Source organism: Haliaeetus albicilla, chromosome 6 (assembly GCF_947461875.1).
Source record: "Haliaeetus albicilla chromosome 6, bHalAlb1.1, whole genome shotgun sequence".
Lineage (NCBI taxonomy): Eukaryota > Metazoa > Chordata > Aves > Accipitriformes > Accipitridae > Haliaeetus > Haliaeetus albicilla.
The window spans coordinates 14,066,879-14,083,301 of NC_091488.1; the positions used below are offsets into that span (position 1 = coordinate 14,066,879).

Genomic DNA, 16,423 nt, shown 5'->3' on the forward strand with positions numbered 1-16,423 from the left:
AGCTCCAAGGCAGGTGAGATGTAGCACTACCTTTTTAAGGGTGTTAACCAAAGCCCAGGAAAACTTGTTGGTTTGAGGGGTTGTTTTTTCCTCTTTGTGCCAAGTTCTGGCTTAGCTCGGGGGATCGTAGCTCTCTACACCCTCGTTATCATTAGCATGAGACCAGTCTGTGGGCCAGCACCCGCTGAGTTGCATCTAGGCCTGCAGCATACATTTAGCTTGGTCTAAGACCATCAGCCTATGCACTCTTGCAGAATTTTCTCCAACAAGCTCCCTACCCCCCTAAGTCTGGCTGGTTTGTTGGGTTTTTTTATCCTGCAGAGGTTTCAGGGTGGTGGTGGTAGGAGGGACAAGAGTTGAACCAACAAATAAAGGAGCTCCCCTGAAACTTTCCAAATTAAAAAGCACACACACTATTTTCTTGTTCAAGAGGTTTTAATAAACTCATATTTTTAAACCTCTCACACTGTACAACACATTTAAATGTACATCAAGCTCAGATAAAAAATAAAGCTTTCTTACAAAGTACATTTTCCCAGTGATTTTTTCTTTTTTTTTCTTTTTTTTTTTTTTTTTTGCAGTAAAAATAGCTGCTACATAAATCCCTCCTGATCTTTGAAAAGGAGTCACAGTTATTTCCAAAAATAGAATTCATATTTTAATCATACAGGATAAACTGCAGGAAGAAGACACAAGTCAACTGAAAAAATAAGGCTTGTATATAAATTTTTTTTAAAAGGACATGCATAAAAGTTGAAAAACATATGCCATTTATAAAGGAAAAAAAAGGTAATTTTATCCATATTAATATTTTCATTTTCAGTTACAGAAGAAACCACAAACAGGCCTTTTATGTCCCAGAATATAACATTAGTATCTTGTAAAAATGCCAAAATGCACAAAGAATTGCCAGCTTCAGTCTTGGCCAAATACTGAGCCAGCCTTCCCTCCCCACCCCCCCTTCATATCATAGGCATACCATATGCATGCATACTGAGCACTTATGTTGTCTCTCAGGCCAATTAAATATTTGCAGAAGGTTGTATATCCTAGACAAACATGAAAAAAAAACCATTTGATAAGTTTACATTCATCCTATTTCAAACACATACATACAATTAGTTTAATTTACACTATACAGTATCTGTTAAATAGCAACATTACAGAGTTTCAAAAAGAATCACAGAATATATACAATCTGAATATTGAAATGGTATGATTTTCCTTCCCTTCTTTAAAGGGTCTTTTATTTTTTGTTAACAGCTGCTACATCTGGTTTTGGACACAGAGTGTTTATGTACCTATGCAGCACATTTCTGGAGTAGTAATAATAATAATAAAATGTGCTTTAGAACAAAACTAATATCAATTCTCCTTACTGCTCATTTAAAATAAATTAGTTTGGGGTTGGGGTTTTTTTGGTTGTGGGTTTTTTTTGTTTGTTTGTTTTAAATAAATTGCATGATGCAAGATGTAAGCAAGGACGATGGTATTTTAAAATATCTGAGCAATAGTTCTGCTGCATCACTCGTTTCTCATCCAACCTTTGGTTTTAAAGCCAACCCATTATTAAATGGCAGTGTAAGTAGCCAAAACTCTTTACGTGGCAGTACAAGTAGTCGAAATGCTTAACCTGAGAGCATTTCCATGTCTTCGTGACAGAGCTGGGGTCTGCTGACTTCCACGCCGCTCAAGTGCCTGACATGGCAACACCCGAAGCCACTGATGAAATAAGGCCACTTCCTTCCAGCTCTCCCTGGTTACAAAATCACTTAAGGTCCTTATTTCCCAACAGTTGCACCCATCCAAACAGCCAGAAGAACTGACTGCAGATGGTTCCCAGACACAGTCCCAACACGTGTTCTTCACCCCTGCAGCACGGCGGCGTCAGGCTCAGTCCTCCGTGTCAGGCTGCACCCCCAGCATCGCATGCAGCTCCTCCGCCGTGTACCCCAGCAGGTTCTGCAGGTCGCACACGAAGCGATACACGTAGCGTTTCCCTGAAGTCTTGTGGATGATGTTCTTGTCATAATAGTAGCGTAGGCCTCGGCTGAGCTTCTCATAGTTCATTTTTGGCTTGTTTTTCCTCCTTCCCCACCTCCGTGCCACCTGTCAGTCCAAAAAGAAAGCAAAATGCAAAATGTTTATTCAAGTCATGTTCTTCTACTCGGTGGCTGATAAAATGCTCTGACTGAGAAAAGGTTTCAATAGCTGTGTTTATTTGCTCTGGATGTCCCAAACTCAGATAAGAGAGGAGTTGGTGACTGACCCCTCAGCTGAACATGCTCTGAGACAATTATTGGCAGCAGCTTCAGGAGAAAGGGATAGCAAGTATCAGTGAAAAGAATACCTATTTGTAATGGATGGGCCAAAGTGTGTTTATGGAGATCAAGTTTATTTGAAATACAGTCTCCTCTCTCAAGAAAACACCATTTAAGCATTAATTTTCTACTGAGCAGCATGGGACTGCTCTTTAAATCGAAGTTGAATTATATGAAGTTCCTTGGAGTTAATGATTCCCGCCGTTTTTTTTTAATAAAGGCTTCAGTGGACTTTCTATGACATCTCTTAATGCAATAATTTTCCTACTGATAACAGTATCAGAAAATGAATGAAAATGCATTCTAGTTATTTTTAATGACTAAAGCTGTAAGTTCCCAAAATGTTTTAAAACCCAGCACTACCGTATTTGCTGTGTATCTAGAAGAATGGTGATATGCAGAGTGTATTTTCCCCATGCCTGCGTGCAATCCCAGGCATTGTTGATTCAACTACATCCAGCAAGCTAATCTACAGTATTAGCTGTCAAAAGAACTAAATCTGTATGCTACCTTTAAGTTTCAAGCTATACAATGTGTTCCCCTAACTACAAGCAGATGCTGATATCCCTGGGTGGGAGGAGAGGGGGGAACATCCCACAGCAATCCTGACTATACAATAAAGAATTTGCAGATGAAGAGATTTCAGCAAGTGTCTGATCATGTAAATGCTTTATATTCAAGACTAGGCCCACAGATGGCAGATCAGACCCTGAATCTTTTTGATCATCACAATTAGCCACATACCTCATCTGGGTCAGCAAGTTTAAATTCCCATCCATCTCCTGTCCAACTAATGAATGACTGACAGGACTTGTCAGTCAGTAACTCCAGAAGGAATTGCCATAGCTGTATAGGTCCACTGCCTGTGGAGAGAGACAGGGCGGGGAAAAACCACAATTAGTACTTCTGCAAGCTCTTACCACAACCAGTGTATGTGACCATACTCATATCACAGGATAGATCTTGCAATTACCCCGATTTACCTTTTTTTTTTTTTAATATCAAATAACCTAAGGTTTTTCTCTATAACACAAATCTGCTCCTGAACACATTAAAATTAAAACAAGTCAGCTTTTTCATGGAAGCACAGGATTTGACAAAATCTATGTCCTTCCCCTTTTGATATGGATCCCTCAGCCCTCACTCCCACCTCCCATCAGCTGCATTTCAAGTTCCAGGGCTTGTCCTGCAGTCCCTGGCTTGGCCATTGTTCTAGAGGAAAAACCAATTTCAGCAAGGAGTACAAGAACAAGGTCTTAACCGGCAAGCCAACATCAGCAGAAACTCCTGAGTGTGAGGGATTTTGTCCAAGTTTCCCTCTTTTTCAAACAGATCAAAAAGTGCACTTGATTTTTACGTGTTCTGACATATCTGCTGTTCTTGCTTTAGAGGGACAATCCTATAAGGCTTTCTTTAGTAACATTTAAAACTGAAACTCTGCACAAGTAGTGGTCTCTGACTAACTTGTAAGGCATACTTTACAAGTATACAATTTTATCACCATCCTACACGTTTATAGAGAATATTGATGTTGCATAAGAAGAGGAGTGACCATTTTGCTTCACTACTTACCAGTAAAGCCAGCTAGAATTGCTGCTGGTATAACTGGTTTCCCTTGCTCTACAGGATCGCTTCGTTCTTGAATATAGTCTTTGAAAGACATTGTAGGTTTGCTCAGACACAAGGACTGGCTGCAGTCATCTTCAAAACTCTCATAGGATGGCACACGCTGTAAATCCACTAATGATGACTGGCTGTTCCAGGACTGTAGCATCGAATCTGAGCTTTCGTAACTTTCTGCACCACTGTCACTAGATTCGTGTTCTCTAAGCTTACCTTTATAAAACAAAAAAATAAAAAAAGAGAAAAGTGTTGTTTATTTTCCTCCCCCTCAGTCTAGCTTGTATATATAAATTATGCAATGGAGGAAAAGACATACAAAATATGGCCTTGGACCCATGGTTATTATGCAGATGATGACTCACCAGAATTATCTATCAGCAAGTTCAGATTGCTTCTTGGGAAATCTTGATTTACTGCACAGTAGTTCACACCAACAGCATCTGCTTGGGTTTTAGGGAACAATGAAAACTCTGGTTCTGGATTGAGGAGATTTGGTCCTGTGGAAGTCTGACAGATATCAGTCAGAAGACTGGGTTTGGGATAACTGAGGGCTTTAGGGTATCCAGGCATTTGCATACCATAGGAGTTCTGATCTACATTAACAGCTGAAGAAAGAAATAAAAGAATTCATTAGATGATTTTCCCTGCAGACCCTTAAACAGACTAATACACCTCCAGCGCCTCACTACAGTTGTGCCACCAAGAAGTAATTTTCCCATGAAAATCCAGCTAAGGGTGATAGATGCTACAGACCTACTAGAAAGGCTACCGAAATCAGTGAGAAGATCCCCATCTAATGGGCTTTAAATCAGATCCTGTAAATCTCCCTCTATAACATGCCGACCACAAATATGTCTATTGTTTGTTCTTCAAGGAAACTACAGGGCTACAGAAAAAGCTGGAGAAGCTTAAGTGGTTTTGAGTAAGGCCCTCATCATTAAGTGGTGTAATACGGTTGAGCTGGAGATTGACTGTGGGAGAATGAAATACACCACCAGTCAATCAAACAGAGGGAGGTAGCACTGCATCCCACACACTTTCAAAAGCTCTATTACACTTCCACAGTCTTCAAAAAGGCCTAAACATAACTCTTGCTGCTCCCCAGTGATGCTAGTTTTTGACTCTGTTTGCTAGAGGTGGGATTGGTCACTCTGCTCCACAGATGTAAGCTTTGGCATACCAAGAGGAAATATGACTTTCTCAAAGCCTTTGCTCTTCAAAAGATTTCCAATATTAATTAGATGACAATTAAACAATACTTGGAAAGAAGACTGTAGCAATTGAAGTCAAGTGTTCTCCTCAAGCACAGTAGTTATTCTGGTGGTTTTGTTTTTAAACTGGGATCTGTGACACACTTAGAATAAACTGAGAGATATAAAATGTCAAGTTTCTTAAAATACTTACTTAAGGAATTATTATTGACCCAGTGAGGAACTGAGGTGAGATGAGAGTTCTCCACATATTGATCTTGTGTTTTCTCTTGGCTGTCTGGGGAGAGGAGGGGGGGGAAAAAAAAAAAAAAAAAAAAAAAGGGGGGAAATTTAGTTTTACACTTTTAAAGATCTGACCTGTATGCCATGAAAAGCTTCTGACTCTCTTCAGTATTTTGGGGTCATCATTCACATAAGTTTTACTAACGCACTGCACTGCATTCTCTCTCTTGAATAAACCCACACCAAAAAACCTAACCAACTTCCAATAGGCTTGAAAACCATCATACCAACTGAATTTTAACATAAAACTTAGAAACAACAATAATTGCAGTGCGGTTTAAGGTCCAAGTCCTTAATGTAATGTCTTTAGTGGATTTACTGAATGCTACACTCCAAACCCAATGGAACTCACAGGGCACTGCATGTCGGGTTTTAGCAATACCATCAGTGCTCACCTAAGACACCTCTAGGTGACTTAGACTTCTTTACATTCATTCATTGAATTACCTCAAAACACTACATTAAAGGAAAAAAGCTTGTAATAATAAGTGAACAAATTTTGTCCAACTCTTGGTTAATTTTTTTTTTTTTAGATGGGGTATTACAGTAGCTTTATCCTAATCTCATTTATTTCAATGATTATTCCAAATAAAGCCTGACTGCAACAGATACTCAGTCTGAACATGGAATGATTTCTGCAGATACGGCATCTGTGCTTTGCACACCAAGTATGTATTAATGGTTCTGATAATGCTTTTATTAATGAAGTTTTAAAGTTCATTTTGAGTTTTCATATGTAATAAAAGCCCTTCATAGTGAAACAAGGGTTGAAAGAGTCCCGTTTCTGGTGGGACAGCTCTTTCTGGCTTTGTAACTACCTTTTATCATCTGTTCCAGGTGTTCCCACAGAATATCACCCACATAGTCAGGTGCCAGTTCCAGGAAACGCTCTTTGCCCAGGTTGCACAAGTCTTGGCCACTCATAAGAAACTGATGGAAGTTCACATTTGCCAGGCTAAACTCATTAGTAGCCCATGAAAGCCACTGGCAAACTTGCTGTTCAGTCCACAGCCAGGGATCTGCAAGACAAAAAGTATCCACCATTTAGAGATAAATCCTGACCTTTGTCAAATAACCTTCATTAGAAGGCAACAGATGAAAAAATTTGTTTACCCAAGTTACTTTGTTCTGATTGAATTCAGAATGAATGTATTCTTGAATTAAAAAAAAAAAAACCCAAACAAAAAAACCCCAGTCCTCTATTTTCCTTCTGCATTCACTTGTAATCAGAGATGTCCTCAGCTTACTTGATTCTCTCTTACGCTGCCAAACCATGAGCTCTCCATGCACCCATTTTTAATACCAGCAAGTCTGGTCTTTCCAAGCCAAGCTGTGCCAGATTCACATAGGATCCATTCTTGTATTTCCTACTGACATCATTCTTTCTCTTTTGTAAGAGCCGCTATTCAGCCTCCTCCTTAGCATTAAAAAAAAAAAAAAAAAAAAAAAAGCTTATAAATAGAAAACACTTACTATTTGGGATACCCAGCCGACACTGTTCCTTTGTGAAACCACTGAAAGTATCTTTCAAGGCCTGACTCATCACAGCCTTACTGCACGGGGTTAACAGAGGCAATTCACAGTTGTTTGACTCTACAAGAAAGAAAAGGGGTGGAGGGGAAAGAGAAGTTACATTAACTTTTAGGCCAGTGAAAGGAGTGACAGGTTTTTGCTGCTTTATTTGAAGAATAAGAAAAGGATGCTACAAACTAGGTATTTTAAAACCAGAAACAAACACTGTAGAACCATTTTCTGATATAATAAGTCAAAGACTTAATATATCAACACTAAAATCTCTATGCTACTGGTTTGATAAAATTGCATCACAGTAAGTTAAAGCTTTGCAGCTTTCCATGATATAGATCCTCATTTACTCTTAGTAGTTACATAAAGTGCCTTTGCTGCGGGGAAACTTAAAAAAAAAAAAGTAATAGTAAAGGAAATATGAGACTGCTTATTCCTATTTAGTCACCTATAGCTTGACCTCAAACTTCCTTATAACTCTAGACAGTCTTCATTTAGTCTGAGACCTAAAGTAACTGATAGTAGGGTTGTGAAGAGCTAACTCACACTGTTTAACACTGCTTTCCAATGGACTGTATTTCAGACCTTTCCATGCATCTCAATCACCCAAGTACATGGTGCAATAGATTATACTACCATCAGGACAAAAAAATTGTGCCTGGTAAGCTGGTACCCAGTGCCTAAATAATGCAACAAAATCCAAAGTCAGCACCGTCCTATGCCAGTATAAATTACTAATCTGCTTAACTGATTTTTAAATTTGCAAGTAGATTCCATTTCAAGGACAAATTTGGCTTCCACTCAGCCCTTCTTATTGGGCAATTTTCACCAGAAGATGCCTTATTTTACTCTGAAAGAACTTCTAAGTTGAAGAAAGCCAACCACAATTCCTAGATGTTTCAAATTAGGAAACCTTTTACTGATATTTTTTTTGTGATTGGTGTCATTAAGCTAGAGGCAATTTGAAGACAACTTAACCAGCTTGCTATGCATCCCTGAACATTTGAGAGCTTCTGAGAACTCACACACAGGTCGCATTTGAAAAGAGGCATATAACGGTGCCAGGGTATATAAAAGCGATGAACTTGGCAGTTCTTGAAGCTGTGTGGCTCTTCTCGTTCTCCTAGACTATCTACAGGCTCCACTTGACCCAGCAAGTGGAGCTCATTACCAGCCTGTGCTTAACTTCTGTTTTTACCACACCCATCCTCAGTATCTGCTAGGACTTGCTTTGCTGACCAGAGAGGGTGACTGATTAGAATCACATTAGAACAAAGGACTGGTGGTTTTCAGAGGTTTGAGGTTTTGTTGGGTTTTTTTCCCCCCCTAAGGGGAGATAAAGGCAGCATCTGGTAAAATATCTACATTTTGGACAAACTCCCTGTTTTCTCAGGGATCTTAGGCAAGGGTTTGTAGAGTACTCTTGGTAGGTACTGTCCTACATATAAAAAAGAAAAAAAAAAGAAAAGAGGAAAGAAAAAAACAACCCCAAACTGTAAACATCCCCAACCCTGTTTTTTAAGGTATGGAGTAAACGTACTGGGATTTAACACCAGAGGGTCAAGAAAGGAGCTTGCAGAATATTTGCATTTTAATTATGGTTGAGATGTTGCAAGTTTAAATACACATAATCTTTTTAAAAAATTTTTTAAACTCTCTTTGCTCTGCTTTAATACCTATTAAGGCTTCTTCCATGGACAGTCAGTCTATTAGGCTACTGAATCCCAGTTCCCATTCCTTTTCAGTACAGAGAACAGCAACTATCCACAAAGCAACTCATATGGACAAAATCAAGCATGTACATAGAAGTCTGTCTACTACACCACTTCTTTTTAGGGAAATCCATGTTCCACTTCTAAGAGTAAAACCATGAAATGTTAGACAGACCCCACAAACTTCTGATCTGCTGACTGGACCAAGGAACAAAGTGAAGAGTTACCATAAGAAGTAGAATCAAATCCCGTTGGCACTTCTTGAAGCGTTTGATCTTCATTTAGTGACAAAAAATATCCAGCAAAGAGAGAGTTCGAGCTATCAAAGGTATCAAATGCTGGTTGACGCTGCAAAGCAACAGAATAAATAAAAACCAATGTGAGCATTTTGCTAGAGCACTGTCAACTTCATTGCTAGGAAGTGGCTGGGTTAGATTTCCTAGATTTGGAGATCATGCACAACCACTGTCTTGAATTAGCTAACTTGTGCCTTTGAAATATAAACACAATGATAGCATAGCTTCTTGTACAGGAATACGAAACAGCTAACATTCAGACCACAGTGCTAGGTGGGTGGCATGTTCTGCAGGTTACAGTAAAGCCAAGTAAGGATATTCTTAGTTTTCCTGTAATTGAGGCTCTTAACAATAGAGAATGCACGTGTGTGTGTGTATAAATAAATATATATTTATTTCCAGGTATATTTTAAAGAATTCCTTATTTCCTTAACCCTTTAAATCAACTATCCACTTGAGTACTTGATGGCAGAGGAAGGATCAGTAAATTATGGAAAAGCAACTGCCAGTGCAAGACCTACAGTCAATTCATGCAGCTTTTTTTTTTTTTTGAAAAGGAAAAGTTTAATCTGAACCACATAACTTGAAGCTATACAGCCAGCTTTAGAGGACTTGAGGAAAGATGTTACTCCTTTGCTGTGACTTTTACACTTCTGAGTTCCTGGATTTGCCAGTTACCACATTTTGCAGTCTTTCAAGTACTCAGATGCTCACTGAAACACTGCCAGTTTCATTATACAGCAAGGGATAAACAGGAATGACAAAAATATTCTAGATAAAGGTGGATTCTACTGATACATTGTCAACATTCTATTAATATTGTTATATTTTGAAAACCTAACTTCTTTCAAACTTAGCTTGTATCAATTGTGTATGCTAGAAATACTAGTACTTTTACTAGATTCCCCCAGCCACATTAGTCTTCGGGGGGCTAACAGAGGAAGAAATAACTTTAAAAACAAGTTATGCAACTTGCCCGTTAGTCACAAGGAAATCGTATCTGTAATATCTAGAGGCATGGATGGATAAAAGTTGCCACTGAGATTTTTAAAAGCACCTGAGGATAGAACATTGTTCTGGAAAGCTACAGCTTGCTCATGGCAGCTACTGCAATTCAGGGAGCTGGAGACAAAGGCAACTTGCAAGTGCTTATTTGTTTTAAGCATTCACTGGTCTGCCAGCTTATGCCAAGGTAGAGGATTTAGCCGAGGACAAGGCAAAGATTTTTCAGGGTGGTATTCATGTGTGATGCAAAAGCAACCTGAACTATGTTTCTCGAATAGCGAATGAGTATTAATATTTCCTCACATTCCCTAACTTTCCTTTTTATGTCACCACAAAGTTTCAAGTGGCTTAGAGTCTTTTTGCTCCAGGTGCCTTGTGTGCCATCCCCTTCCCCAATCTCCCCAAATTACATTAACCCTAGTAGAAACAAGGAACCATAAATTTTTAGTTGTCTTTTTATAACAAGCTGCAATGCATCCTAGTACATTATGAAAGCATACACCCCACAGAAGAAAAAGCTGGTAAAGTAAACAATATCATGCCTCGGTTAACTGGATTCAGAAATCTCCACTGAGCACTGGCCAGCAGAGACAAATTGTGTATGGTTGGTTCAGGTACCCCCCCCACCACTAGAGTCAAAGCCAACCCATGAAAAGGCTTACATCTGAATGAAACAGGTTAATAACAATTGCCAAATCTGCTAGTAAAAGATTCTTTATACATTACTAGATAAAAGCACTGACTCACCGCTAGTACCTAAAAGAAAGGGCAAGTTCTTTCAACACAATCTGGAAACTCCTGTGTTTTGTGTAAATAGCTGACCCCTATCCTGAGTCACTGGAAAAAATGCTGTGGCATGTGAACGAGTAAAATCCATACTGTGCTAGTTTCATATTTCAAAAAGGAGAAAATTAATGTTTAAGCAGGTTCTTGATTTAATAGTAGTAAAAGGGGAAAAACCCAATGTAGCATAAATTCTGCTTGCCCTATCAGTTATGCAACCATTTTATTTGGCTTTTCAACATATGCAAGAGTAATTATTAAAAAACAAAATTAAAAAAAATATGAACAGCTACAAAATAGTAGAATACAGGTCTCTATTTTGACTTAATTATATGACAACTGAATACTGAATAACTGGTTAGAACAACCACTGTGTTACAGAGCACACAGCTGTTAAGTTGGGGGATCTCTTGTGGATTTTGTTGTTGTTGTAGGGAGGAGAGAAAGCTAATAGGGGACATAAAACATCAGAGAAGTTAGCATACCAGAGTCTCACTAACTGATTCTTCAAAACATGGACATTCCTCAAAGTTAGTGAGAGCAGAAAGCATCTTCCTAACCTTTATTTGGTTTACATTAATCAGTGCTGCGTAAAAAAATGATACTGGGATTAAAAAGCAATTTGCACAAATGGGGAAGTGGGAAGCCCTTAAAGACTGAGTCTTTATAGTCTGCTTCTCATTTGTCCTTGGTTTTAAGTTCCTTTCAAAACAAGATAACAGACACAGTCTATATAAAGATAAAATGTATTTAATAACTATATTTGGTTTCTTACAGTGTATTGGACTTCCATGTAACATAGTTGCATGTAGTAAGTGAATAACCTACTTTTTTTTCATACAATGCTCTTGAATTAATCAGATCTAACCAGTCATATCAGAACAGCCCTCTGCCAGTCTCATCAAGTTAAAGATATAAAGACCAGCCCTACTGTCAATCCTCTAACCTTTATTTAGGCAAAAGTTCCACCAACTCCAACGAATTTGAGCTCAGTTCTTGTCTACCTTCTATTTTCAAATTCTTAGGATTTGGGGGATGGAGGGAGGGAGGCTCCTTGGGGGAGAAGGTTAGGGTGCAAGAGTTACATCTTCCTATTTCAGTTCTGCTTTTCACACCTCTACTGAACTTAGTGGGAATACTCTAGAAGAAGATTAGAGGTTACAAGCACCCCAGCTGCATTTAGAAGTACTCAAGAGTACTCACCTTGAGCATTCCTCTGTACATGTTAGACACAGGAGCTACTTGATCCATGTTCCTGATCCCAAAATCACTCATCTGAAAAATGAGAGGGGTCACATGAAAAATGTTGCTACCGAGGAAGCAAGCACGTTAACAGACATATCTCACTGCTTCAGCACAGACTACAGAACAGCTCTCGCAATGAGATACAGGGAAAGCTTTTCCTTCTCATTGCTTACATCCCGACCACACAGGGCACAATTCCCGTCTTGCTTAAGCAGCTTTAAGTGGAAGACCTTTCCCAGGCATCACTGTTGTTAAAGTCTTATGAAATGAGCAAACAAGAGGATGGCTAGCTTCTGACACCCGACGAGAGGGCTTTTAGTACCTCACTCTGCTAGTCTGAAAAGCCTGCAGAAGTCCTTTGTCCACCAAGTACCTATCCCTTTGAGATATTTTCCAACTTTCACCCATTATCTTAAACATTCATTTTTGTGTTATTTTTGCTTATTACATTCCTGCTCACATGCCACGATTCACTTTGGACTTTGGCTTTCAAAAGAAGGAAGAGAAGTGACAGAGCGCTCACCGTGATACACCTTCACGTACTAACATTCACCCCTTTCATCCTTTTATGAATAATCATTGAAGCCAATACTCGGTATTGGCAATCTGCATCCTTTACTAGATAAAGCATTTCCAAAGCATGTTATCTTGCACATTTTGTAAACATAGGATTAGCATATCTAAAAAGCTCTAGAGGGTCTAAGTTTTAATTGAAAAGGGTTTATGCAGTATAATACCCTTTTTAAAGAGTTGATAATGGGACCAACCATCAATGTGTTCCTGCTATTGAAGGCAAAGCTATATTATGTTGCCTGTATTACCAGGAACAGGGTTGTGTGAGGCCTGTATAACTTGTTCTCCTATATATCACTTAAGAAAAAGAGCGATAAGATTCATATCTTTTTACTGACCTATGGGAGAGATCAAACATAAGTAATAACGCCAGTTTTATGGCCATTGTTCAGGTTTATTTTGATGCTGTAATTCAGGTGTTGGTGAACGATACCTTACCAGACTACACTGCGGCAAGCTGTCTCTCAACAATTTTCCTTCTCCTTTTTCACAGCATTGGGCTAAACTATCTTGCTCCACAGAAACTGTCTGAAAATGGGCATTTGTATTTAAATAGTCACACAGGACGTTATCAATATTTCCACAAAACTGTGGTCACTTATTACAAGCAAGTTCTCTTTTTAGGCATGTTAACACAAAGAGAAATCAAACCACAATCTTAAACTCAGAAAAAGATGGCAAATTAGGAATTTCACAAAATAAGCCCAGCCTGTTAAACCGACAACACATTCAAAAGCCGTCCATATAAGCAAAGAGGAAAATAAAAACATCCAACAGTCTAAGACAAGTAACGTTTTCATCCTCTTATATAGCGGGTCACTTAAAAATCCAGAGTCTTTAACCTGAAAGGCCCATTTTGACTTCACTCTTATCAGATGTATGGGACTTATCACTGAAATGAAATAAATCAACTGACTACAAAAGGAATATTCGACTTACACTTCATTAATGTTACCCAAAAGTGCAATCTACTGAACGATGGTTTCTACCTCAAATAGCATGTACAAACATTTGATCTAAATTACACATCTCATTGAGCAGCAAAGAATTTTACACAGCATGAGTCTCACTCAACAAGCATCCTAATCTTTTCGTTAAATTTGCCACAGTTTAAACAACTGTTTATCCTTGCATTCGGTTGGGCTTTTAAAAAAGTAAATGGCAATTTCTAACACCCTGTTTTGCCTTTGAAATCTGCTCTGGTGTCTAGGGTTAACCAGCTGTAAGCCTTACCAATAGGAAAGTATTTGTGCAAACATTATACATAGTTTCAGTAAGTTTAGATCTGCTCCCCAGTTAGGGCTACAAATAAGATTTCTGACACTTTCAGGTACAATCCTGGCCTCTACACGAATCCTGTTAGGAACTTCCCCATTGACTAAAAGGAGTGGGATTCTCTCCTTCCTGGGTTTTTTTTTGTTTCTTTAGAAATGTTTAGGGTCCTAAAACAAAAGGTTTATACAAAGTCTTCGTTACGTGGCATTGCTCCTCAACCCAAGTCACTGTTTCTCCATGCTAGGCTGCTCGTTTTTTCTGTGGCCTTGCCTGCGCGCTACACAGCTTACGAAAAACTAGACATCGAGCTCCGGTCTAGTAACACATGAAGATCTTTAGCATGTTTTGTAACACTCCAGTTTTCTTCCTCCAACCAAATCTCTCATCTTGTTTGGAATTTCTATAGCCTTTGCTCATTGTACCTCAGCTTTCTCCCCATCCGCAGTACAAGTTTCCAGCCTGAGAGCCAAAACCCTTACAGAGGCATCGCAAGACAAGCGGAGCCGAAAAGGCAATACGGCTTTTCACGACACGAAGGGTTAAAGCTGGCTTGCTGCTGGACTTGGAAAGCTGCTGTTTAAGTTCAGAAAAGACACTAGGGCAGGCACACGGTGCGACTGGGCCTCACTTCCAACTCCTCCACTAATGCTGATGACTGCTACTTGCCAGCTATAATTGGTTTAACTGGCAGGACACCTTCTTCAACACCCCCGCATAGCTGAGTGGGTGAACCAGAACAGGGTCAACAGGATCAGGCACTTATTAACTAATACTCCTGAATTCTGATCAGCTTCTTTTCAGCAATAGCCAGGTGCTTGCCCACAGCTGGATTCAGCTGGGAATCACCCGCAAGGGGATCTAAACCATCCTAGCACGCACGACAGACCTCCACCAGCTTTTCGCTGGGGTTTTGCGTTTGGGTTTTTTTTTTGGTTTGGGGTTTGTTTGAGGTTTTTTGGGGGGAGGGAATGTCTGGTTGTTGTTTTGCTTTTAAATGGCAAATTTTTCAGGCAAAAAAAAATCCGTACCAATAGGTTAAGAGACGACCGCCTGCCTTCGGAGCGCTGATTCCCCGCGCAGCTCTCGGGCTCCCCAAGCACCGATGAGAGAGATAGCCGAGAGCCGGCATGACTTTTCACACATATGACACACTCGCCCACATAAAAGTTAGACGAGGAGATCATACAGCCCAACATTTCTGAAGTCCCTTTAAAGCACTAACCAAATCCAGAGTGCGCGCTGCCCATTAACCCCTTCCCGCCGGGCGCCCAGCCTCCTCACCGAGGCAGCCGCTGGGAACGCGTGTGTCCCCCCCCCCGCCGCCGGCCTTCGCCCCGCGGGGTCCCCCCCGCCGTCCCGGCGGGCACCGCCGCCCCCTTCGCCCGCCGGGTCCGCCCGCTCCCCCGGCAGCGGCTCCCCCCGGGGCAGGTCGCTGACGGGGCCCGGCCGCGCCTCCGTCCCGGGGGGCCATGGCCGGCTTCGCCGGGCGGCCGCTGAGCCCCCCCCCTCGGTCCCCGGCGAGCCGCCCCCCCCCCCCCCCCCCGCGGCCGCCCCCGCCTCACCTGGCCCCCGAGGCCGGCGCTCGCCCGTTCCTCTGCGTCCCTCGGCGGCGGCGGCACCGCACACGCAGAGTCCAAAGGAAAAAGGCGCCGCTGCCTCTCCGGGAGCCAAAATATCCTCGATGTGGCAGAGCCGGCCAACAACAACAGCGGCGGCGGCGGGCTGATCCCGGAGGAGGAGGAGGAGGAAGGGGGGCGGGAGGGAAGGCGGGTGCCTGGCGGCGGGTGCGTGGGCGCTGCCGAGCCGAGCCGTGCTGTGCTGAACCGAGCCGAGCCGAGCCGTGCTGTGCCGCACCGCCCGCCCTCGCAGGCGCTCTTCAGCGGGCGGGGGGAGGTGGCGGCGGCGGCGGGACCCGCCTCCCCGCAGGCCCGGCCCCTCTCGCCGCCGCCGACCCGGTGGTTGCAGTCGGCGGCGGCGGGGCGGCGGGGGCCGCGCCGCTGCCTGCGCCGGTACCGGACGAGTCGCTCTGGGGCCGCCGGGGGCTGCCCCACGGCCGGGCCGTTTCCCCGGCCTCCTCCGCCTCCTCCTCCTCCTGCTGGGCAGGGGGAGAGGAAAAGACAGGTTCCGCTCGTTCAGAGAGACAGATTTTTTATTTTTTCCTCCCCCCCCCCGGCTATACAGGAGATAATTCATGCTGGACGTTTTCCATGCTTATTTTTAATTAATACGTGTCCTCGAGATAGATGAGATTAGGAGAATTAACCCATAAAACCCAAGCATCTGTATAAATAGTCTCTTCTCATAAGTAAACTATGACACTTGCTACTGTGGAAATTCCGCAGTTATGTCATGTTGCATCTTCTACAATTATTTTGGGGAGTTCTTAATATAAACTAGATGCAATGTGAAAGCTGTACTGACAGTTTCATCTTGCGAATTGCAGATCCAAGCGCCGCAGTCGGTAAAACAGAGCCGGCAGACCTTGAAAAAATTTGGTAGCCCTGGGAAAGTTGCAAGGAGCTCTATGCCACCAAAACGCAAAGTCAACTTTCTGTTATTTTGTCAAAGCGAGC

The 16,423-nt window shown here is 41.6% G+C and overlaps 1 protein-coding gene across 1 annotated transcript; it reads right to left on the minus strand.

Moving 5' to 3' along the window:
- Nucleotides 1-416: 416 nt before the first annotated feature.
- Nucleotides 417-15,604, minus strand: ETS2 (ETS proto-oncogene 2, transcription factor). Its single transcript, XM_069785101.1, has 10 exons — nucleotides 15,413-15,604; nucleotides 11,961-12,032; nucleotides 8,901-9,021; nucleotides 6,911-7,030; nucleotides 6,256-6,456; nucleotides 5,349-5,432; nucleotides 4,307-4,549; nucleotides 3,894-4,157; nucleotides 3,066-3,184; nucleotides 417-2,109 (listed from the first exon to the last, which is right to left on the minus strand). The coding sequence occupies exons 2-10, from the start codon at nucleotides 12,030-12,032 to the stop codon at nucleotides 1,894-1,896; spliced, it is 1,440 nt and encodes a 479-aa protein (XP_069641202.1). The 5' UTR covers nucleotides 15,413-15,604; the 3' UTR covers nucleotides 417-1,893.
- Nucleotides 15,605-16,423: the final 819 nt, after the last annotated feature.

What these genes read in the sequence shown, in the direction of transcription:
- ETS2 (XM_069785101.1), bottom strand. Translation starts at nt 12,032, where the DNA reads ATGAGTGATTTTGGGATCAGGAACATGGATCAAGTAGCTCCTGTGTCT. An exon ending in TCGGCTGGGTATCCCAAATA is followed by an intron (nt 6,457 to 6,910) that starts GTAAGTGTTTTC and finishes TTTGTCTTGCAG; the next exon opens with ATCCCTGGCTGTGGACTGAA. An exon ending in CCTGGAACAGATGATAAAAG is followed by an intron (nt 5,433 to 6,255) that starts GTAGTTACAAAG and finishes TCCTCTCCCCAG; the next exon opens with ACAGCCAAGAGAAAACACAA.